General features: G+C 38.5%; 2 protein-coding genes across 2 annotated transcripts; both read left to right on the top strand.

Moving 5' to 3' along the window:
* Positions 1 to 1762: 1762 nt before the first annotated feature.
* Positions 1763 to 13782, top strand: LOC103718178 (uncharacterized). Its single transcript, XM_008806881.6, has 2 exons — positions 1763 to 2349; positions 13064 to 13782. Exons 1-2 carry the CDS (start codon positions 1867 to 1869, stop codon positions 13640 to 13642), a joined length of 1062 nt encoding a protein of 353 aa, XP_008805103.3. The 5' UTR covers positions 1763 to 1866; the 3' UTR covers positions 13643 to 13782.
* A 3664-nt stretch (positions 13783 to 17446) lies between these two features.
* Positions 17447 to 24535, top strand: LOC103718177 (SNAP25 homologous protein SNAP33-like). The gene is made up of 7 exons (XM_008806880.4): positions 17447 to 17710; positions 17834 to 17940; positions 19951 to 20375; positions 22302 to 22401; positions 22476 to 22594; positions 22674 to 22771; positions 24212 to 24535. Exons 3-7 carry the CDS (start codon positions 19962 to 19964, stop codon positions 24309 to 24311), a joined length of 831 nt encoding a protein of 276 aa, XP_008805102.1. The 5' UTR covers positions 17447 to 17710; positions 17834 to 17940; positions 19951 to 19961; the 3' UTR covers positions 24312 to 24535.
* The last annotated feature ends 657 nt before the right edge of the window (positions 24536 to 25192 follow it).

Here is a 25192-nt window from a genome sequence, read left to right as displayed (position 1 = left end):
AAATGTCTAACAATTAAGAAGAAAAATCAATCGCATAGACCCCGAGGTCTTTTGACTTCGAGCTTTCAAATAAGTCCAAAAAACTGGAATATGGAAACCTCGTTACCATTAATTACGTCATTGCTAATTGACATTAGCATCATGTCGAAAGTGGTGTTAAACAATCCAAAAGCTAAACACAACTGCACAATGGGGCTGTGGATCTTGCAAATCATGTTGGCATCTCTATATTTGCAACAAGATGCAAGTTGAGATGGATAGATTTCACAAGGCCTGTTGCCCGTTGAATGCCTCCCTCTCTCCACCTTCCTTTCTTACTTAAAGTTGAATTCCTCATTGGATGGCTGTTTTTAGCTCCCCTAAACCCCAAGGCAGATGAATGAAAAAAAAAAAAAAAGCTTGACCTTTTAGTCGCAAGCTGGTTTTGGCCAAGGAAAGCCTACAACTAGATTGGTTTAGTTAGGCTAGGTTTCTACAATAATCAATGTACACTCAATTGGCCCTAGCACACAAATGACCTGTTGATTCCTACTCTTATACATAAGGAGCCAACATGGTTTTTGGCGAGCAATTAGACCAGCATGATCTAACATGAACCCCATCCAATATAATTTGCTTAACCTGCGTAATCTAACATGTTTACTAGACGCGTGATTAAAAGTCATCCAAACAAAGCAATCAAAATTTTAGCTCTCATACTTAATTTAACGATGCTTTTTGTTGTGATTAGATGTTAAGAGGAAGAGGCCAGTCATTGATATTTTTCATCTTCGATGTAATCTAGATACTTCTATCACTTTTTCTTTGTAACACCAAAATCAAATCAATGTGTTGGAAACCCATGGGATTTTATCTAAGGAACTTTCAGTTGACACGTTCATGACCAAAACTAAATTTGGTTTGGTCAAATTACAAGCATGACCAAGAAGCATTATTCTCTAAAAACTTAAACTACAAGGTAAAAAAAAATTGCACAACATTCCTACTGCAAGGTTTAAAATAGAGCAACATTTCTATAAAAAAATAGATAACCTTTCGCTACCAACCATTGCTGGCCCAAATGATTGGTGCCTCCAAGCTTGTCCTTGGAGGAGGTCTACGAATGAGATCCCTGATGCTTACATGCTCTAATCACTTGTCCATTTATTGTTCAATCAAAGATTGGTGCAAGATATAGGTGGTATTAAGTGGGATGACTGCTGCTATATGGGACTAATGACTTAGATGATCTTTAGCATCTATGGTGTTTTTTTTTTCCGTTGAAAAAGAAATTTCATCCATTGTAACAGTCTTTATTTGGATTCAGAATAATTCCAATCCAACTAAATTTTGAAGTATAAAGATTTTTATACCCATCATTATAAATAGTACAATTTTAAATGAGGCAGTTTTTGCTTCTTGATATATGGCGGATAGCAGAGGATTGTGGCTCCTTTAAGACCATGCATGTGTATCGAGGTCAACATAACTGTTGACTGGGTGACCTTCTACGCGGTGCATCACTCGAGAAATTTTCTTTGATTGAATTAGGCAGGTTTTTTTTTTTTTTTTTACTCGTTTATGTTTGGTGTGAAGTGGTGTATCAAAAAAATAAAATAAAATAAAATTAAAAAAATAAAATATCGAAACCTTATTATGTGGGTCCACGATTGTCGCGCTAGCCTCCTTCCAGGGTCTAGTATTTTCGGTATCTGCACTGCCATGAACAGAGTCCTCAGTCCAAAGCGGTTAAAAATAACTTAGGGAGGAGAATGGTAGAAAACGAAGACAAACGAGGAGAGCGCATTCCGAAGGATATTGCTTCCCTCCCTCCTATCTCTCTTCCCCACTCATCCCCCATCTCTCTCTGTATGTGAATGCGCTCTGATGGATTACGGCAGTAGGTGGGAGGAACCGCAGGCGGCGCCGCCGCCGCACCACCACCTCTACTACGCGCCGCCGCACGTCCACCCTGACATGATCCACCACCACCAGCAACCCCAGCCCCTTCCCCACTCCTCCTCCTCCGCTGCTGCCGCCGCAGCCTATTACTACCCCAACCCTAACCCTAACCCTAACCGTTGCCCCACCCCCACCCACGACGCTCACCTCCCGTCCGTCGTTGGAACCGGAGCCCTCCGGCCCCCGGCGGCGGACACCTACCCCCCTAACCCCTACGCCCCTCACGGGGGCTACCATGGACTCCATGCCGTGCCTTACTCTTACCCTGGGGCCGTTCCGCCAGCGGCGACGGCGGGGGTTGGTGCCCCGTCGCCGTATTACTACGGTGGTGGAGGCGAGAATCCGCATAGCCTTGCGGCGAAGGCGGCCATTCGGCAGTATGGGTTCGATCCCCAGAGCTATGGACCGGTCAGTATCTCTCTTCCTCTCTCCCTCTCCCCCCTCTCTCTCTACACTGCCTATTTCTGAAGAATATTGAACTCTTTATTGGGTCATGTTTTAGGGATAGTTTTTGTTTCAGAAATCGTGATAACAATTATATTGGCATGTAGTAGGATTGGTTGCAAATTGCTTTATGCGTCATGTCATTTGAATCATTTTTAGATTATGATGGGAGTAAGAACAGGGACTATTGCTTTAGTTGGGATCAAATATAAGATTGTGGATGAGAGAGGTGTATGATGCTTTCAGAAGGATAGATGGTAAAGTGATTGATGCTGCCCTCTGGCTGTCAGAAGTTGGATGTCTAGGATTTCAACCAGAATGGCTGTTGTAATTTGCCATAGTTTTGGAAGATCCATTATTTGACATAATTAGTATCCGACATAATCTTAAATAGAACAAAAACAAAGATACATGACATTTGTCTTGCTTGGGTTCTCTTACCATTTCTTATGAATTATAGAAAATGATTGTAAGTTATGAGTTATAGAGTTGAGAAAGTATTGACATATCTTGATTTAGTTTTGTCATTTACCATTCATGATATTCAACATTATTTTAACTAAGGTATTAAATTCTGTGGGACATAGGTGATCCCATTCCTTCATGGAACGGGACGCCTCACCATCCCACCCCATCCTGGTAGCAATGTTGATCATATGTCCCAATAGATATCCTCCGTATTTCTTGCATTCTTCTTTTCTTTCTTTCTTTTTCTTTTTTCTTTCCTTCTACCTTCCTTCCATTCTTTTCTTTTTATTTATTTTTCTTATTTCTTTTTATTTTTTTCTTTTTTTTTTTCTTTTCCTTTTCTTTCTTCCTTCTTTCCTTCCTTTCTTTATTTTTCTTCTCCCTTCCTTTTCTTCTTTACTTTTTCTACTTCTTATTTCCTTTCACTTTTTCTTTTTCTTAATCTCTCCTTCCTTTCTTTCTTTCATATTTCTTTTTCTTTCCCCGCATAGATGAGTTTCAATCTCGGTCCTGTTTTGTCATAGGAGCGGGATGGGATGGTCGGAACGCCCCTGTCCTTCCGGGACTTAAAATCTTGATCTTTAACTATCATTTTATTGAACTTATGAGCCATACTATAAAACTTTAGGAGAGGGTGACTGAGTATAGGTGGAGCTATGATACAAAAGTATTAGGGAACTAATTTGATTTTATATCAAGAAGGTCAACAATGGAAGTTCTTTTTCTCGTTCAAAGGTTAATGGTGAAGCATAGAAAAAAGAGACAAGATTATCATGTAGCTTTTATTAATTTAGAGAGCATATGATAGAGTTTTTAGAAAAGTTTTATGATAGGTATTAGAAAAGAAAGGGGATTACGTTAGCTATACTAATACAATTAAGGACATGTGCAATGGAGCGGAACTAGTATGAGAGCTACTGATGGTACTATTAGTAAATTTTCAACTAAGGATCCGCTCTAGATCCTTACTTTTTTGTGCTAGTTGTGGATGAGTTTGCTAGGCATATATAGTACGATATTTATTGCTGTATGTTATTTATGGATAATATAGTATTAAAGGATGAAGGGGCATATTAGAATCTAAGGGTTTCAAGTTGGAATTATAGAGGAATTATGCAAGAGTATTGTTGGGGAGAAGAGGGGGCTCCGGACTTAGTTCCACATCGGTTGAGTAGGGGAAAGGATTGTGCCTTATAAGGAGGGGCACACCCCCTTCCCTAGAGAGGCGTTTTTTAAAGGACAAAGCTGTGAGAAAAATATTGCCTTCAAAGGCGGCGCACATGCGTCCTTCCCCAAAGCGGACAATACCTTCCGCCGGGACGCAACCACTTTTTCTGCTCTAATAGATGGTGCGGTGAGCGTGGACCCCCTCATAACCCCGTAAAACCTTCGGGTTAGTATGAATCCTTCCCACTAGGGGGGCTAGTGTTGGAGAGAAGGGGGGCCCCGGACTTAGTCCCACATCGGTTGAGTAGTGGAAAGGATTTTGCCTTATGAGGAGGGGCACGCCCCCTTTCCTAGAGAGACGCCTTTTAAAGGGCAAAGCAGTGAGAAAAATATTGCCTTCAAAGGCGGTGCACATGCGTCCTTCCCCAAAGCGGACAATACCTTGCGCTGGGATGCAACTCCTTTTTCTGCTCTAACAAGTATATTAAAATCTAAGGATTTTAGGTTAAGTAGGACCAAGATGGAATATATGAAATGTAATTTTGATAAAATTAGAAATAGGAATGAAGTTGGAGTAAAAATTGAGGATCATGAAGTTTTTAAGAGAGATCATTTTTGATATTTAGGATTGATTATTCATAAGAAAGGGGAGATAGATGAGTATGTTATTCATAGGACTAAAATAGGCTGGATGAAAGGGAGAAATGCAATTGAGATATTATGTGAACGTATGTTATTTTCCAAATTAAAGAAAAAATTTATAAGACAATGGTTTCCTCTTGCTCTTACTTTGAGCATCTATAGGGAGACGGGCACGCCAGAAAAGCTTGTTGGCAGGCAAAGGATAAACAAGCCTAATGGCCAGGCTGGGTGGATGTGCAGGCGTGTCACTGATGTTGAATTAACTAGAAATAGGATAATCACAAGAAGATAATGAGAATAGCATAGGTCTAGATGCAAGGTTCGCTGTACCGGTCGGTACCGTACCCGTACCGATGGGTACCGGTATCGGTACACCAATGTCGGTACGGTCGGTACCGAGCGTACGGTACCGTACCGACACTCGGTACGCCTATACTAGTGCGGCACCGGTACGGGGTTCGGTATCGGTACGGCGAACCTTGTCTAGATGTTTTGATCTTCAAGGACATTCGCTACTATCACACCACCTGTTGTGGAAGAAGATTGATAGGGCATGATAGCTTGCGGCTAGGGCTATGATAGAGGTGATCTATCGCTACTGCTACTCCTAACAATAAAGTAGAATCCTACCGGTAATCTACGAACAAAATAAAGTAAACGTAAAAGTAAAGCGAAGATAATTAAAAATAAACTAGATTCATTGATATGTTAAAGGGTCTTTTATGATAGTACAATTCATTTATTTATCCTAGAAGACAATTCATGCGTAACTACTTACACTCAGTAACAACCCATGTTTGACCTCCATCTTTGGTGGTTCTACTAACATTAGCTGTCGGCCTGCTACTCATGTTCGTTTGAACGGCCGGACCCTGTACCACCCGTTAGACCAATAATCGTGCTCGATCAGCCTCTACTTGTTATTAGCCTCTATTTGGCTTGTCCTATAATAGCTTGCTTTTGTTGTCTCCCTCTAATTGGTTTGTAGCACGACCTTTTATATTTTGAGGTGTATTTTGATCAGTTCAGTCAGCTCCCCCTATATCATATTTGTTCACTTCAGTCCATCCTTTTTTCAGCCATCTGGGCGACCACACCAACTTTAGGTCTTGGCTCAAGATTTGGGGTCTCTATCTGGTCCTACTTTAAAGTTGCTACACGTACAGTGATCTCTGGATTTTAGGATGTGTAAAGAATGCCCTCCACATCTTATCAGCCATCGATTAGGAGGGGGATTGGATGTATTAGACACTACGTCCGCTGCAATAAGTATGGCATTCAGAAGTTCGAAACATTTACACCATTAACAATTCCTGCGCATCTAGGGATATTTCTTGATCATAACTCCTGCCAATATGTGCTCCCTCTTTTTGACGATTATTTACGTATCCTGATGAGATGATTTATCCCTTTGATTAGATTGCTTCATAAAGTATCACAATTAATTAGAATCCTTTTAGGACATGATTGGCTAGAGCCAGGTTGTTGGACCAATTGGCCAACGCCTGTATTGGCCATTCGTCAACTAATGCTATTATAGAATTGATGGTGGCTAAGAAGTCGTTGTAACGCAATCTTACCACCCTGATTGATGAGTTTGTTTCCTCAGATAATATAACCAAGTTGTTGAACGCGATCTCAACCTTACTGCATTCGGCCTATCTCTCAATGGACCAGCCCACTAATCTCCAAGACAGGCTGGCCAATATTTCCGACATTCATCATCCGTTGGCCAATCTGACTAAGGAAGTAGCACTTTGACATCACGTACGAGTGAATTGGATGTCAAAGCCGCTTCCTTAGAAGAAGAAATCAAGCTGCCTTGGATGGATACATGTCGATCCAAGACAAATTTGTGCCTGGAAAGACTTGATTGCATCTCTTGAAGAGCAATTGATTGACGCTTGCTGAGAGGTACAACTCTTGGAGGAAGAACAAGCAGAGTTGGAGCATAATAACAAGGAAAAATTTCTAGCTTTGAATGCAGCTCGATAGCAGCTAGAAGCATGCAAGGTTCAGTTCTCATCCCTCTTCAATAGGGTAGTAGTTTTTGAGTTGATGTCCCAAGCCCTTCAGGACGAGTGGGAAAGAAAATGATTGTGAAAGGCCTCTGGAATGGAGTCCATCATCTTTAAAGTAGGGCGTTATTATTTGTATCGGTCTTTTGGCTGAAACATAGCCATGTGTGGTGGAATGTCTTCTTACCAGCTAATATATATTATTTTATTTAACACCCCTCTTGATCTTCCAGTGGATATTTTCGTATCATGATCTACTTTATCCATAATCCACATGGTGGTCCTTGATAACTCGGATGATTAGACTCCAAACTGCACGACTCCAAAACAAGTAATAATGCCCTTCGGCATATGGCTTTGATCCTTACACCGACTAAGCTAGATGCACTAGCATCCATCGAATTGGTTTCCCCTTAGATTTCATGACAAAGGTGACCAATACTGTAGGGTTGTGATTTTGCCTCCTGTCTACTAAAGGGTAGTTGACTTCATTGATCAAAGTATATTCTTCTTCGGCTTGTTGTGGTCCCTTGTGTGGGACTGACTTGTTTTGGTTTAGAAAGTTCAAGCCTTCAAGGACTTCAGGTAACTTTCGGTCTCGTCTCCTCGATAGGCCAAAACTAAGTAGCCAACTTTCTTGGGAATCCCGTCACACTGTTTCAAAGATTGATAGGTCGATTTATTTTCCACGATAACTTGAGTGTTCCAATTTACCACAATATACATCGTAACATGCTGTGGCTGGCAACCCTGATCCTTGATAACAAAATCGAGCTTCTCAGCTGGTTCTGTCACCAACTCTAGAGTTGGCTTGTTGCACTCTTCAAGTAGCCTTAACATGGCAGCTACTTGGGATGAAAGCATCTCTAACAAGCCACACCAACTCTAGGGTTGAAGTTACATGGTCGTCTCGTGCAGAAGATAAATTGGTAGGTTGGTCGTCATCATCTGGCAAGTGCCCATTAACTTTCTCGACGATATCATGGTAGCTATGCATTGATGTTCCACCGGGCATGCCAAAAAACTTGTTTTTCCTTGCTCTCACTTTGACTATTTGTAGGGAGACAGGCATGCCACAAAAGCTTTTGGGTGGGCGAAGGATAAACAAGCATGATGACTAGGCTGAGTGGATCCATGGGCATGCCACCGGCATTGAATTAGCGGAAAATAGGATAATCACAGGAAGATAATGAGAATAGCGGGGTCCAGGTGCCTTGACTTTTAAAGACTTTCGCTATTGTCCCACCGTCTATTGTGGAAGATGGACATAGTAGGATAGGGTGTAGCTGGGGCTATGATTGAGGTGAATACCACTATTGCTACTCCTAAAGATAAAATAAAATCCTACTAGTAATCTACAAGCAAGATAAAGTAAAGGTCAAAGACAATTAAAGATAAACTGGATTCATTGATGAGTTGAAGGATCCTTTCTCGGAGTACAATTCACTTATTTGTACTGGAAGACAATCCATGCGTAACTAGCTACTCTTGGTAACAGTCCATGTCTGCCAATTATGGTAATTGACGCCAGTTATCCTCCCACTATTCATATTCGTCAAAATGGCTAGGCTCTGTACCACTCATTAAACCAGTAATCATGCCCAATCTGCCTCGACTTGTTATTAGCCTCCGTTCGACTTGACGCATAATAGTGTGCTTTGGCCGTCTCCCTCTAATCGATCTATATCAAGGTCCTTTGCACTTTAAGGTGTCTTTGGATCGGTTTGGTCATCTCCTTCTATACCGTATTTGTTCACTTCGGTCCAAACATTTTTCAGCCATTTGGGCGATCACACCAGTTTTAGGCCTTGGCTCAAGGCTTGGGGTTCCTATTTGGTCATATTTAGAGCCATCACATGTATGGTGATCTCCGAACGTCAGAATATGGTGTAGATAGCAGCCATACAATCAATTATGCTTACAGAATATTGGGCAGTTAGAAAATACCATATGCACAAAATGAGTATGGTCGAAATTAAAATGTTAACATTTATATATGTTAATATAAAAAAATGGAATAAGAAATAAAGTTATTCGTAGAAAGGTAAAGGTGGTGTCAATTAAGGATAAATTGAGAGGATGACTTAGATGGTTTGGACATGTAAACCGTAGGCCGAGGGATACATGCAGAAGGAATGAAGAGGGGTAGGTAGATTGGAAATCACATGGGATGAAGTAATGAGGAATGACTTGATATCTCAATATCTTTTAAAAAGTATGGCCTTCAACCTACTGAAATGGAGGAAAAGATTTATGTAACCAACCTCAACTAGTTTGGGATTAAGGCTAAGTTGAATTGAGTTGAGTTTGCCTTCCATTCAAATGGTTATACTGAATTACTATATTCTAGATGGATCTAGGCATTGTATTCGGTGGTTAATTGAGTGAAAGTCCGCAAATTAGAGTTTTGGGTAATGTCGTTATCTAGTTTTCAAGTCTTTTATTACATAGTTATAGTGGAAAAGGCTTTGATAAACAAAATTAAGGCATTGTAATGCTGTTTGGAACATAATCATTCTATTGGGTGGTTGCAAAGTGTAGATTTGACTCAACGGAGACTCAATAACCGGTTGTTAACTTCCTAGAAATTGGTCTCTTTGCAAAGTGGTCAAACACTAGATATTTCCTTTTGTACCGTTATGAGGAAGTAATGGACTAATTTATTTTGTCTAACATATGATTATAGAAGATTGCTCTTTAGACTTTATTTCTCGCATCTTTTAACTTTTTGATATGTTGCTGATATTGAATGTCATTTGTAGAGAGCCTGAAAGAGTGGCTAGTCTTGTAAAGAAGGTAATCACTTTATTGAAGGCCATATTTATTCTTATTGAAATTCCTTGTTTTCTATTCATGATATCACCATCTACCCTTTTCACCTTTCTTACCCATACCCTTCAGATTACTGCATACTACCTTTACTTGATACTTAGAAGTGGGTGTATGTATGACAATTAGGTATGGTTGCAATTTGCATGAAGAATTTCTAAAGGTTACATGACACTTACGCATGTAGAAGGAGACCCAACCACCTCCCCCCCCCGGCCCCAAAAAAAGGGGAAAATGAAAACATCAGTTATGGTTATGATGTTTTCATTTTCGTATTAAAGCTCTCATTGCATGTCATGGTTCCAGATGTCTTTACATGCTTCTCCAAGTAGCTTAAGACCATGGTGTAAGTTGACAAAAACTAGTTTAATGATGTATATGTTTCTAATTCTTCATTTCCTACACGTGGCTCTTAGTGCTTCTGTATCATTGGTACATTGATGGTATGTGGTTTTTCTTTGTTTATATTCCTTCTTTTATGTGCACATAAATGTCTTATGGTACTTCCTATCGGGATTATAATATTCTTCTTAGTATTTGCTATTGTTAGGAAACTTTCTTTAAGAACTCAAATAGCATGCTTTTTGTGTGAACTCAAATAGTTGCTAATTGAAATCAGGATTTTTAATTTTATGGGATGCATGCCTGCTGATTGTTAGATATGTCTGCAAGCATACTATGGAATAGTTATATACCTTAGGAATTGCTATGTTTCTTGTTAAATTGGGAAGGTTCTTTCATCTGAAATTGACATAACACGATATCAAGTCCAAAGTATGATAACCCTGTCATTTGCGTTATCCTATAGTAAATGATCCATGTTCCTGCCTTCTTTTTTAATTGGAAATTTTAATTCCATTATGATTTTTTTCTTTTCATGGAATTTTTTCTACTCTTGAGCAGATGTCTAGTCGCACCAGGACTAGGTCTTATATCAGTAGAATTCTGCCAAACCCTAGCCTGGACCAACCCAACCTCAGGCCTGAAATTTGGAGCCCAACGCTAGCTCGATAAAGTTTCTGTAAGCCGAGGCCTGACAACCTAGGTTGAACAAGAAATGTTATCAAATCCATCTCAATGCTTCAACCTAATTTTTAGCCCCTCTTAAGGGCTTGTGCAAAGCACTATAGTTGAAGTTGCATTGCAACTTCAGTTGCAGCAGTTGACTTACGACTTGTGTTCGGAGGAGAGTTTGGGGAAAAGAGGGGTATCTATGATAGACATTCCATCGACTAACTTGCAAGTGGATGCTAGGTTGGAGCACTTGTCATTCATGGATATAAGGGTATCCTGGACGATGAGGTCATCCTCGAAGTCATCGGTGGAGAGAGCCTAGGCATGGACCTGAGCACCTATGATGAGGGAGTGAGCGGTGGTGGAAGCCTTGACAAGGTCGGAGAAGGTGAAGGAGAGGGGTGGAGGGGGTGGGCGGCGGTGGGAGAGGAGAGTAGTGTGGTGAAGTCTGAGGCAAACGAGGCGACCATGGGCTTCCCGAAGGTGATTGGGGTAGGTGGCAACATTGAGGATGGCGGCAAGAAGGGGCTTGAGAGCGAGGCAGGGAGGAGAAAGGAATGGAATGAGGAGGAGCAGGAGAGGTCTTCTGCAGTGAAGTTCGAGGCGAAGGAGGTGGCCATGGCCCTTTTGGAGGTTGCGGGGGCTGGCGACGACATTGAGGGTGGTGGCAAGGGACGGGACTCATGAGTGGGGGTGGGGAAGAGAGGGGAAGTGAAGGAGGATAGAATTTTTTTAATTAAGATATCTACTCGAATATTTGCAACATGTCCTGCAACCATGTTGACCATAAGTCGACGTGCTGCAAGATAGTCTTGAGTTGCACTCTAGCAAGCAATTCGACTTGCTGTGCAACTTTGAGTTGTAGGCAACCAAACAAGCGGGTTGGCCTGCACCTGCATCTTGAGTTGCATGTGGCTCCAGTTACAGGACTCCAAACAGCCTCTAAGTACTACATGGCATGTGGAAATCCCTCCAACAGGACTGTCTATGGCTACACATACATGTCCAAGCCATCTCATACTCTTTTTCCTTGCCAAAACCTTTACCTATGCTAGCCTTAAGCTTTATTAAATTACCTAAACTGATTCCTTTATTAGCTCTCACACATCTATTTGTATCCTCTCATGTCTAAAAATATGCTTGTTTTCCCGTTTTACTACTCAATTTTATTCCCTCTATGTCTGCACCTGATCTACAATTTATATTTATGATTTTTTTTTGATATAAATTATTGAAAAATAGATTCTAGTCCTTCGAAAAAGAAAGCTTGTCTTGTGTTTCATTTAGTGGAAGGAAATAAACTAAGTAGCCCACCAACCTCTTACATTCTGTGAAATAGAAGCATCAAATTGTTTTTGGAACTGGTTCCAGTTCTATGATTCCAAATACTCACTTTGATGTGCTTTTGTGTCTAAGAACAATAGGGAAGCATCATCTTGGTACTAATGCAGGAAGGCTAAATATGAAGTTTCTTTTTGGTGTGCATAGAAGATGAAAAGCGGACGGTCGCTATGGTTCTCCTTTGCTTCTTGGAGAGTGTTTTAAATAGTCCTGGGGTTATGCCAAAGTGGATTCGTTCTTTTTCTACATCTTTAACATTGTATGGTAGGTATTAGTAGGTTAATGGTATATCCCTTGATTTCTTTTTAGCAATTCTTATGTTAGCATCAGCAGCAAAGGCATTTCGCCAGCTAATTTGCTAAGATATTGGTGTCCTTTGTTGGGATAGATTGAATATTTGAAGGGTAACAGGTGGACATTTTCCCTCGATCCCTTCATAGGGAGGAGTTGATGAAGATGTTGAAATGTATGGCTGCTACTCTTCATGCAATGATAGGCCTCAATCCTATCCGGATTCCTACCCATATCAGGCTTGGTTGTGGATTTATTTGAACACAATTTTTTAGCAATGCTTGGTTGTGGATTAGGAGGTTAATGGTAAATCCCTCGATTTTTTTAAGCAATTCTTATGTTAGCATCAACAGCAAAGGCATTTCACTGTCTAATTTACTAAGATATTGGTGTCCTTTGTTAGGATAGATTGAATATTTGAAGGGCAACAAGCAGACATCTTCCCTTGTTCCCTTTATAGGGAGGAATTGATGAAGATGTTGAAATGTATGGCTGCTACTCTTCATGTAATGATAGGCCCTATGCAATCCTTTCCTTATTCCTACCCATATCAGGCTTGGTTGTGGATTTGTTTGGACACAATTTTTATCATGGAAGAGGAAGTCCTACTCTTGGTGAAGAATCATTTCTGCAAAAGGACTTTACATAATGCCATTTAATAATGTCTTATTTTCAGATGCCTATGAGGTGCTTTAAGCTCGAATTATTATTGTCATCATTAATGTTCTTGTTGTTCTTGTTCTTATTGTTATTGTCATTTGTGTTCGTGCTTGGGGGAAGGAGTTGAGGATAGGGTGGAGGGGAGATGTGGGGAGGCACCGGCATGATATGTTCTGCACTAGTTTGGTATGTGATTGATTTTCAATTTTTACTATGGAATTAACTCCCTATGACATTTTACCTTGCAGGTCCAAGCAAGCTCTTCCAATGGATTGGAGCCAACTGATCCAACCCAGGTAAGACCTCCTCCACACTTGCACAGCAGGGCATCACGTGTAACCTTAAAAAAAGCCATGAAGAAGGGCTCGAAGAGGAGGACGACTAAGATTGTGCAATCAGCATACTGTGAGGTCTGTAAGATTGAGTGTAACACTCCAGAAGTTCTGAAGACCCACAAGCAAGGCAAAAAACACAAGAAGAAGTTGCAGAAGCTTCAGGAGTCTATTACAGCAAAACCCACTAAAGCTCCAACAGCCACAGTGGTGAGGAAAGAAACCCCAGATGCTGATAAAAGCAAAGCTGGAGGTGAGAAAACAAAGAAGAAGGGAGCTCCAGCAACGGCAGAGGAGTTGGAGGCCAAAAAGAGGAGGGTTTTGGAAGGTGGGGCAGCTGCAGAGGGTGTTAAGGTGTGCTCTATTTGCAATGTTGTGGTCAATAGTCAGGTGGTGTTTGAATACCATATTGCAGGGCAAAAGCATACTGCCGCAGTGAAAAAGCTGCAGGAAGAACATCAAGCGACCGATGCACCAGACATAGTCAAGCAATGACATGGATGGTTTCAAAATACTTTTGTGCTCTCTTTATATATTTCGTACAAAGATTAGAAACCACATACCGGTATGTTTTTTGAGCTCAGATTTGTCCATTATTTTTTGGTATTAAATTTGTTCAGCTTTTCTTTACGATATATTTCATCTTACTCAGTATGGGGTATGAGTTCATGTTTTATCAAAATTAACTTACACATCTCCTTAACTTAAAAGATTAGGAGTATGGATCTGTTCTAGATGGTTAAATTTGTAGGTAGAGCATTGTCTCTTTTAGCACCAACTGGTCCTTCGAGGGGTTATTCTTCAGCTACAATTTATTACTCATTCATAACAATAGTCAAAATCACTGCAGCAAACCATATTGATGGTGGTGTCTATAACTGTTGTGATATAATGAAAATACCAAGAGTCTTTGAACATCACTGCAAAATATAAATTCCCTTTCGCTACAATTTTTTACTTATTTATAGTGATTGTTAAAATCATCGCAACAAACCAAATCTAGGTTGCCTGACCAGCGCTAGCAAAATTGTCCATTATCATTATACTTTAACATACAATTATAGTGATGGTTGCAATTGTTGCGATAGGTTATACTAATAATTGTAAGTTGCTGCTGTAGGATAGCTTAGAACCGCCACTACAGACTTATACCAACTGCTGCTTCGATCACGACGGTAACTTAGTATACCGTTTGGTAAAGAATTTGCAGACAATTTTCTTGGCTTTTAGACACGGTTTTGATTGCTATTACACATCTATTTTGTAGTGTGCTACAACTCCCGTTAGAATCATAGAAATATATGTTTTTAGACAAAAAGGAAATACCCTCAAGTCCTCCAAGCATCAAGATATCCATTGAGGATCCTAAAGGGGCCTGCTAAGCTAAAAAAATTAATGCGTTGCTACAATCTTCCACATGATGGAGCATATAAGCGGTATTCACATGCTAACCAGAAAATCATACAAGTAATTAGGATGTCATTTATATTAGGAAAATAATAAAAGGAAAATTATCAATGTGATACTGATTCTTCTAATAATAAATCATTTTCCTTGTGTTTTTCTTCTAATATATAGCATGATATCATCTAATAAACCCTCATTATAATAATATTCTTTGTGAAGGGACTGATCAAAGACCGTTGAATCGGTACTGAGACTCGGACCGGTCGGCGGCCGGTACGGTTCAGTACCGAACTGGAACCACTACGTGTAGGGTGTGCCGGTCCTGTACTGGTACTGAGTCGGCATCGAACCAGCTGGTTCCGGTCAGTAGGGGCCGAAATCGAATTGAAATACCGAATCGATCCGGTTTCGTACCGGGCCGGCTCAGACTGCCTGAACCAAGCGATTCGGCTTGGTATTGACTGAATCGAGCAGATCCTGGATTGGACCAATTGCTCGGAAGCCATTTGGTTGATCCCCATGGAGTGGCATCGCTGGAAAATGCAAGTTTTAGCATGAACTGGTCCATGAAGGGAGCAGCATAGTGATTGGTGAACCTGCATACCACCGCGAGGGAAGTTTGCACTGTGGTGGCAGTGCTGGCCTTCGTAAGCGGTGATGACAACCGTTGGATCCTCAGACGAGCACTGGATGATTAGCTTTTTCACCATGCATTTGCCGTTTGTGCACCCGTAATAGCTCCTACAAAATGTTCATGATGGTTGAGTTAGGCTCCGGTAGAAATCTCTCTCTCCCTCCCTCCCTCCTTCTGCTCCAGTAACTATGCATCAGATAGTTCTTGGGTACTTATATGGGATCGGGGGGCTCAAATAATACATTCCAGCTAATTTTTTTGGATGAGATCTTGATTTATTATAAATGGTATCAAAGCGGACCTAGTCCATAACTCATGTGGACTAGGGGATACTGCAACAAAAGATCATTTGAATTAACCATGGGCTAATCGTAGCCTTTGTAATAGGATTTATGGTACTTGTGTTCGAATTTGAATAGATTTGGACCCTTAATCTAACGAGTACTCTAAAATTTAAATAGAGGAAGCATGTGAAGACCTATACAGGTATACATTTAGTCCTATATTAGCTATGAATTGGATAAATTTTGAGTATTTATATGAAAGAAAGAAGTCAACCATACTATCTTAAGGTCCTAGGTTGTTATAATTGGACTTGCCTAATAAATATCAAGCACATAGATATAACTGCAAGACAATACTCTATCTCTCTTCTTCTCTCTTCTTCTCCTTTGTTTCAGTGTAATTAAGTACTGAATTCTCTCTCTTTGGTTTTACTTTCGAGTTTTTTATGCGGGTTTTGGGAGCGGACGCGTAGTTGGAGCTTTTCTCAGACCTCATCTTTTTCTCCTTGCATTCCCTGGGACTGGGTATCCAATGGAAGTCTACTATCCAATCAATCAATGAAGTACTTGCAACTATGATTTTTTTTTTAAAAAAATTATCATTACATAAATTAGCAAGCATTCTCTTATTTCTGTTTATATGATTTCTCTCTCCTCTCCTCTCTCTCTCTCTCTCACTAAAATATTGTATCCAAAAAAGTGACCTGCATTTACTGAAGAAGACTATTTACAAAGGTGAGTTTGGAGATTTAAAAACCATTTAGCCACATCGAAGCATTTATGTTACATCCAATTGAGTATGTGAGATGCCCATGTTAAGGAGTTTGATCAGTAGTTGCAATCTTGATTTAAATTTACCGCTACCGTCTAGTTGTGCACTTCTTTTTTTTTATTATTTTATTTTTTTGGCTCTCTTATAAAGACAGGGAGATAGCTGAATCAAGATAGATGCAATTATATAAAGTTATTTATTAAAATGACCTCAAGAAATTAAGAAGAATAACAGATGCATATCTAGTAAGTTTCAATCCCTTTTGACATCAAGACTGAGCTCTTAGTTTTTACTGGTATTGGAACCCTCCTCCCTCCATTGATATAATATATGAAAAAGAAATCTGTGAGAAATGTAGTGTTTCTTCACCATCACTCATATTTGAACCTATGCCCTCTCAAATAAAGAGGGGGGTGCCAACTAGTTAAGCTATCAACTAATAAAATCTCATCCCATGTTATCTCGGTAGATAAATTATGAGCATGTCGAACCATCGCCTTTTCCCTTTCCTAAATAAATGCTGTAATTCATAAATTCTAAAACCGACATCATAAGATTCTTTGTAGTCGTGAATTTATCGAATTGGTCGACGATATCTTAGTCATGGATGTGGTTTGTTTCTACTGCAAAGTGGAAAGCAAAAAAGTACATTTTACTTAGAACCAACATACCATATGCGGCACTTTTTAAAAACCATGTAGTTTGATTTGGACTTTAACAACGCAGAAAGATTAATACAAATTATTTGTGCCATATTTTTGGAATAAAACTAAGAGGAAGAAGGGCAAGATGACTATAATAATGTACATGTCATCCAACCTAGCCTAACTATTCTATATTACCATTGCATTGCATGCTAAGAGCTTTAAGATGATAAGTTTCAATCTATTCATCTCATTTTATTGTAATTTAAATTATTTCGAATGAATGTCTTAGCTGCCGAGTCGAGAATGTGGAATTGGTACTGCAATGGATCCCCACTTAATTCGCCAATATCAGTGCAATGCACAAGAATATTGAATTAGATGTTGTTGTCTATAAGGTTTTGCAATCCCTACCTAAGCACAACTAAAAATCCTCTTAATGCTGACCTCCAATCAATTTATGAAAATTTGTACCAAAAAATCAATTTATGAAAATTGAAACTTGGTCCCTCTTGAGTCAAACCTTTTCAATCCACTCCGCGACGCAACCTCTTACAGGAGCGAGAGATAAAGTCAAAGGACATGCTATTTCAGATAAAAGTCTGGGAGGAAAAGCTATCGAAACCCAAGAAAGATAAACCTCAAATGGAAGCCGAACCCCTATAAATAGTTAACCAGGCCTCTATGTCTCCTCCGGAATGGAAGGAATCGAACAGGACAAAAGGAGAGCCAAACGGTCCCATTACTCTCCTCTCTCTCTCGGCGCGGAGAACGCCAAGAAGAGGAGGAGGAGGAGGCTCTCGTCCCCTCGACTCGTCGCATGTGAGTCTCCTCTCCTCTCCCGCTCCTTTGATATGTTCAAAGATGGAGTTTTGATAGCAGAAATCTGTTCAAATTTATCTATAAAGGTCGCATTTTGGTTTTCTTATCATATTTTAATCGCAGTTCCTTTTGACGGGATCTTTCGTGGGAGGAGAGTCTTCTTCTCGACCTTCTTCAACCGTTTCTTCGATACATTTGGTGCTTGAAAGCCCGCGTAATTCGGTTCCCAGGTATATCATCATTATAAGTGTCCTCTTTTCCTCTTCTTGGGATTAGTGGGGAGGAAGAGGTGAAGAAAGAAAGGGAAGTTATTGTTCGAACATTGCGTTCGAGTTTTGGGGTCATTGGAGTGACATAAATTTGGTATTTGTCGACGTCAATTTGTTATGTCCTTGAAAATTTGATCTTTTCGTTCATGAGTTAAAGGAAAAAAGTAGTTTCTTTGCCAGTTGTAATCTTTTTTATATATAGGTTTTATATTCTTTACCCTTTCTTTCTTGATGTTCTCTCTTCATTGTGTTCATAATTAGTATATTTACCACAAAGAAAAGAAGTTTTTTCCTCCAGTTTATATCATCCCACAACTTAATTCTTTTGTTGGGATCATTGCACATCTGGTATTTCTAAATTTATATGGTTCTGTCTTTTGATCATTGATTTGGTTGCGATTAATTTCTTATAGTAGTTTAGCATAGCAGCTTATTTTTGTTGCACATATTTATTCACTTGATTTAAACTTTTGTTTTCTGAGAACAAAGCCTTCTAGTTGTGTATGTTTAATCTTATAGGAAACTGTCTTTGTTGGTAATTTTGCTATTTGGATAGGGTCTGTCTGGCTTCATGCCATAATCCAATCCTCTTAGTATCTTTTGTTTTATCATACTCTCTTACAATACCCAAATTTCTATAGGAAATAATTTTGCATGCTTGCTGCAAATGATTTGTTAGCCTTGGGTTATTGATCATCATATGCAGACTGAAAGAAGGCCATTATCTACCTTCAAAAAAAAAGAAAGAAGTCTATTATTCCTATTTTTAGATTTTGACTGTCATTGTTTATGTACTTTTTATCATTTGGGGAAAAAATAATAAATTTTGGTCTTTAATCCTATCATATCTACTGTTATTTCTCAGTGTAGTTACCGGAGAACATCAGTATCCTTTTCTAATTATATCCTTCCTTTCAGTCTACATTTTTGTGCATTTTTCTTTGTTCATCATGCCCTTCTTTATAGGTTGTGATCTAAATTATTGAATAAGTTCTAAACTGACCAGCAACATCGAGCTTTCTGAAATATCTTTAACATTCATTCTTTTGACTCTCAATTATTGAAGAAATGTAAATAAAAATTCTAAAATCTCTGTTCTTTTTTTTTTCAAGAAAAAGGAACTAAATCACAGTTACCTGGTGTACAAACTATTATCTCTATGATTTTTCTATAGCGACTATCTTTTCCATTTTTTTAATCTCTTCAATCTATTTCAACCTATTATGCTTCAAGTCACTAGTTTTCTTTTCCTTTCAATTTTTCTTAAGTATCCATCTGTTAATAATCATTCTATAAAGCTTCTGTTACCTTTTAAAGAAAATATATGGGAAAAATTTTAGTCTGGAATCATGTGTTCAGGTTTTTCCCTTTTTATCACCAATCTCTTTTCTGTTTTCTCCTGCATTTAATTTTGTAAATTCCATTATCTGTTTCTTGACATATCTACCTATTTAGGTAACTGGATTGCTTGTATATTTTATTTAGATCTTCATTTTTGTCATATTTGGCTCATTCATACATTTTACCCTATAGAAGTTCATTTTCGTTTCTGTAGTTCATGTCACATTTTCAATGTCGATAATATCAGTCATTGTTACATTTTTCTTATTTGTCTTTATATCTGTTTCTTCCCCCTGTGTTGACACTGTAAATTGCTAATGCCAGATTAATATTAGTCATTGCTGCATTTCTTTTGGGCCTTCATATCTGTTCCCCCCTCCCAATGTTGACAATATAAAATGCTAATCCCAGATAATATAGGTTATTGTTACTTTTCTTCTCTGGCATTCACATCTTTTTCCTCCAGTATTGACACTGTAAATTGCTAATCCCATGACATGAAATGCTTTTCTATTTGTTTTTAGGTACAAATATTGGAATTCTGTTTTGACTGCAGCTTTACTATCTCACTTTTTTTTTTTTTTGTTAATTTCCTTTATTCTGTTGTTGCCACTGCCTTGTCTGAAGCAGAAACAGCAAAGATGCCCATAGCAAAGATTTCTAAGAAACATTCAGCTGACCCTGGTTTTGCAAAGTCCAATTTTTTTGACTCTGATTCTGATTCTGAAACGAATACGAAACCAGCAAGAACTTCCTCAGTCCCAGTTAGGACAAACCTCAAAAGTTCCCCTGGTTATGATTCTTCTGCTGCAAAAAATAGGAACAAGAATGACTTCCGTGACTCAGGAGGGTTAGAGAACCAATCTGTGCAAGAACTAGAGAACTATGCTGTACATACGGCTAAGGAGACTACACAGAAAGTAAATGACTGCCTGAAGATTGCCGAAGTAATTAGAGAAGATGCTTCCAGAACTCTTGAAACCTTGCATCAGCAGGGGGAGCAGATTGCACGGACTCATCAAACTGCTGTTAATATTGATCAAGACCTTAGCAAGGTATGCTCCCTTTTTTTTCCTTATCTTGATTGCTCTCTGGCATTGACAATGATATTGTTTAATGACCAAACTAAATGATATTACTTAAAGATGATGGTTTTTTAAGAAATGGAAGTTCTTCATGTATACACATGTGCACTCATATACGTGCATACATACGTATCTATGTACATATGCATGTACATATATATCTATATTACATACAAAAGTATGAATGAGTTTCTGTCCAGAAGCATTTACAGCCCTTTGATCTCCTTAAATCAATCTTAAACTTTTATCTTCTTTTGTCAAGCTTAGTCATTTAATCTTAACCACCAGCCATGTTCCTGATTTAACTAGTATTCAGAACCCCTCGTATACCTCATTCCAAATAATATTACTGAGAGACAGTGGATGCTGCTTGGTCTGGTTTCACAACTCCTTTTCTTGTAACAATAGCTCAGCCCTCTTGGAGCAACCAAATCCTATTCATATTTTTCTTGCAATTGCATGCAAACTCATCATTTTGCTATAATTTTCATAAGCACAGATGCTACTTCTAATCCAGTATTCCATTTGAGATTGAGTTTCCCAATTGGATGCATTCCCCAGTTCTCCAACATAAAATGAATGTACCAAGATGAAGCAAGGAAGTTTGGATCATGGTTTCAAGTGATTTATGTTATTGCAAGATTAATCCTACCTTTTATGTAGTGCAAAAAGTTTGTTTGTACAACATCTCTTAATATTTTGAAATCTATTTTTAATTAATTTCTGATGAATATTTCAATTAGTTTCTTTATTTCCAAACAATGCTGTATCTTCAATTTCTTATTATTTTTTGTTTACTTCCACATGCATTTGCATGTACTATATATTTTTATGGGCGTAAAGAGAAAAGGGAGTCTGATTCTATTAAAAAATGGGTCAAACGACCTTCAAGAAAGTATAACTCAGGAATGCTAGAATTTTCACCAAAATTGCCTAACAGTAAAATTTAATGATGAGATATCTAATTTTTTCCAAAAAGTAGCAGTGTCAACAATTTCTCCAAAAAGAGAGAAAAGAGAGAGAGAGAATCACACATAGAATAAGGCCTCATATGGGAGCCCCCTCTTCCTTTGGTCCAGGATAACGAAATATCAATACCAGATGCCTAAGAACACTATGTAGCACCAAAAGCATGTAAGGCTGCATATATTGTGATGAGGCAAAAAATGTTGTAAGAAGTAATTTGACTTTTCAGTAATCAGCCCTTGAAATTTAGTACAATTGTAAGTATGGTACGCTGTACTGGCCCCAACTGAGCGATACGGGGCATACCATACTGTACCAGTTCGGTACCAATATTCGATACGGATGGCGTACCAATATTGTGTTAGTGTGGCACCGGTACGAGATCCAGTACCGAGATGGTGAACCTTGATTGTAAGTCTTAATCTGACTGTCCCATCATCCCATGATTGGTTGTATAGGCGAAATTCAGTACAATTGTTCGCATTCTTTTTCACAAATCAAAATCCCAAAATGCTTTGGTTTCCGGATTTCCTCTTTTTCTACTACGTTTCATTAAATGTTCTGAAAGGATTTCAAATATTAGTCAGTTTTTATAAACAGATTACTTAAAATCAAAAAATCACATTTTTAAGAGTGCATATAGGAGTAAAACTACCTTCTTTTTTCAGAATTCCCATGATTACCCCAACTATAAATTCTTGCCATTGAATTTTAAAGATACCTAAGGAGTATGACACTAGAAAAGGAACAAAAAGCACACCTATGGAGTAGAACATTCCCCTACTCCTTGCATTTTTTTAGCTTAAACTCCCACAGTATATTATCGGTCATGATGTTCAAAATCTTCCTGATTCATTCATCTTCTGTATGTTGGAAGCAAGTTATTTGTATGATGGTGGAGATATTTAGATTCATAAATGTCCCTTTCAGAGTGAGACACTTTTGAGCAGTCTTGGAGGTTTTTTTTCTAAGCCTTGGAAGCCAAAGAAAACTCGCCAGATTAAAGGGCCTGTTCCTGTTGTTACAAGAGGTATATAGAGAATTCACAAAAGTCGGCTTATATTGGCTTGATTTTTTCAGTTGATTCTGTCTACCTGGTCTCAGATGATTCATTCAAGAGAAAGGGAAACAAGGAACAAAGAGAAAAGTTAGGATTATCTTCAAGTCCTCAGGCACGGTCACGAATTTATACTGAATCCACAACTGCAATGGAGAAAGTCCAGGTTTGCATTGTTAGTCAGAGGATGAATGTGAATAAATTATTTCTCTTATCATCATTTAACATATACAATTATCTTGTAGGTTGAGAAGCAAAAGCAAGATGACTCCCTTTCAGATTTAAGTGATGTGCTGGGCCAGTTAAAGGATATGGCTCTTGATATGAGTACAGAGCTTGATAGGTAAGTTCATTTATTTTTATTTTTAAACTTTGGGGTGGAGGAGGGGGGGAGGGGGAGTGGAGGATTTCCCCAAGCTGGTCAACAGTTAAGCCAGGAATATTAATGAGTGGGAGGGTTGGCATTAGATCTCAGCTAGTTGTGTTACATAATTTGCTCCTGGAGCTATTTCATGAGTTGATTTTGATGGGCTTAAGACATGTTTGTTCCCTTATCTATAAATATAGAAGTGGATGTTGAAGCAGTCTTGTTTTTTTTATGGAGGATTAGGTAAATGCTGGCCTTGAGTTAGATGACTCTTTTTTTATGAACAGATAAATCTTGAGCATCAACAAATACATATTGATAAGACATAGACAGATTGCTGATATTGTAAATTTGAAAAATAGGATAGGTACGGCTGGATAGGATAACAAGTGAATATATTTTTCTACATGTATGTGAAAAAAACCATCCATAGAATATGACTTGTTATAGTAATTACATGGTCCACACTTCCTTAACTAATATTGATATCCCAAATTTTAATCATATATCATTGAAATATCAACATTCATCAGAGACAGACACACACAAACACACACACACACACACACACACACACACACACACACACACACAGAGTGAGAGAGAGAGAGAGAGAGAGAGAGAGAGAGAGGAAAGATGGCTGTTTAATCTGAATAAATCCCAGCATGTAATGTATTAATCATTATGATATTAAGAAAATTTTTGATTAGGATGAACTTGTTTGTGACAAAAATGAAAGGTTGCAAAATCTTCATTTGTCTTTCATCCGGGGCTTCCAAGATCCATGAGTTCTTTACACTGGTGGAGGAATTATTTGTCACAGATACCCAACATACTAAATCCTTATATTGTCGAAGTATTGAATAAATTTCCAGAAAAATGATTGGTAGAGGATATTTTTGAACAATATCTTTTCTTTATCAGATCAGTTATCTTTATTTTTCCTTTTCCTTGCAATCTGAATCTAATAGACCATAGATTACATATTCAGTAATCTTCTTTTCCTATTTTATTGTATGTAGTCTAACATTCACAATGTTGATCAGGATAAGTAATTAATGGTATTGTGGCATTTCTTGTGAATGTTCTGCCACAGTTGTAATTGTATTTGTTGCTACGAATCTTCCAACCAAAAGTTGGTCTATGTGGAGAAAGTGTTTTGTTGCTTTTGATTTGAATTTAGCACAACATCTGTGTTGCTTTTCGCATTTTGCCAGAATTTTTCTCTGCTCCTATTCCTCCCTTTCACACTGATCTTTATAAATCTTGCTACCTAAAGGATGAAATGATCATTGTTAGTAAAATGATCATCCAATCAGCTATTCAGTATATCTTGTGTACAAGATTTTTTTTTAATTTATATTTTACAATTTCTTTATTCCTCCAGCTTAATCACATCCCTTTGTTGTTTTGTAGACAAAACAAGGCTCTTGATGGATTGCATGATGATGTGGAAGAGCTGAATCACAGAATTAAAGGAGCCAACCAACGAACTCGGAAGTTGCTCGGAAAGTAGGTCTCATTGCAAACTTTATAGCAAAGATATAAGATAGGAGACAATGGCTTTCAACAACTTCTACGGACCACAAATCTGTTAGTTCTTCCTGTATTACAATGGTCTCATTGATTTCCCTGTCAATGATCGGCAATAAGTTGTACACGCTCCAATTGCTACTCTTGTTTCTCCTGAAGTGTATATTTTGTCATGCTGCCACAGCAATGTTGATTCCCTATTCATAATCTTGACATGTTCTTGTTGGGGGTATATCCCTCATGCTTCCATGCAGATCTGACCACGGTCCGGTTCTAATCGGGGAACTAGACCGGAACCGAACCGGGAAGAGCTAGACCGGAACTGGAACCGTGTCTCACGGTTCTTAACTGAACCGGAACCTTGAGGAATATGGTTCGGTTAAGATTCTAGGATTGATGGAACCGAACCGGAACCGGAATCGGCGGTTTGGTTCCGGTTCAAACCGGAAAAAAAAGAGAAAAGAATAGAATAGAATGGCGCCATCTCCCTTAAAATTCAAATGGTCACATGACCATTTGAATTTCCAAATGGCCAACGGCCATATGGAAAATTTCCATATGGCCCCTAAAGTTTTTTTTAAACCTTTTCATCCAAAAGACAATTTTACCCCTCCTAACAACTAAAAAACGGCTAGTTTGAGGGCATTTTAGGAAACGAAAATTACCCCCAACACTATATATACCTCTTCAAATCAATTTTTTCACCACACCACTCAATCTTCCAATCTCTCTCTCTCAATTTTTCACTCTCAATTATTCAATATATTTCAATTCTCTACACATTCCATAACTTAATTGTTTTTCTCTCAAAATTCAATCAAATTTTGAGAAAAAAATAGTTACCTTTCACATAATTTTGTCATA

The sequence above is a fragment of the Phoenix dactylifera genome, chromosome 15 (assembly GCF_051530095.1).
Source record: "Phoenix dactylifera cultivar Ajwa chromosome 15, Ajwa_hap1_PhDact_Kaust_v1.1, whole genome shotgun sequence".
Classification (NCBI taxonomy): domain Eukaryota; kingdom Viridiplantae; phylum Streptophyta; class Magnoliopsida; order Arecales; family Arecaceae; genus Phoenix; species Phoenix dactylifera.
Note: the sequence above shows the minus strand (reverse complement) of the source record. Positions and strands in the feature narration are given on the sequence as shown.

What these genes read in the sequence shown, in the direction of transcription:
- LOC103718178 (XM_008806881.6), top strand. Translation starts at nt 1,867, where the DNA reads ATGGATTACGGCAGTAGGTGGGAGGAACCGCAGGCGGCGCCGCCGCCG. An exon ending in ATCCCCAGAGCTATGGACCG is followed by an intron (nt 2,350 to 13,063) that starts GTCAGTATCTCT and finishes TTTACCTTGCAG; the next exon opens with GTCCAAGCAAGCTCTTCCAA.
- LOC103718177 (XM_008806880.4), top strand. Translation starts at nt 19,962, where the DNA reads ATGCCCATAGCAAAGATTTCTAAGAAACATTCAGCTGACCCTGGTTTT. An exon ending in TGTTCCTGTTGTTACAAGAG is followed by an intron (nt 22,402 to 22,475) that starts GTATATAGAGAA and finishes ACCTGGTCTCAG; the next exon opens with ATGATTCATTCAAGAGAAAG. An exon ending in ATGAGTACAGAGCTTGATAG is followed by an intron (nt 22,772 to 24,211) that starts GTAAGTTCATTT and finishes GTTGTTTTGTAG; the next exon opens with ACAAAACAAGGCTCTTGATG.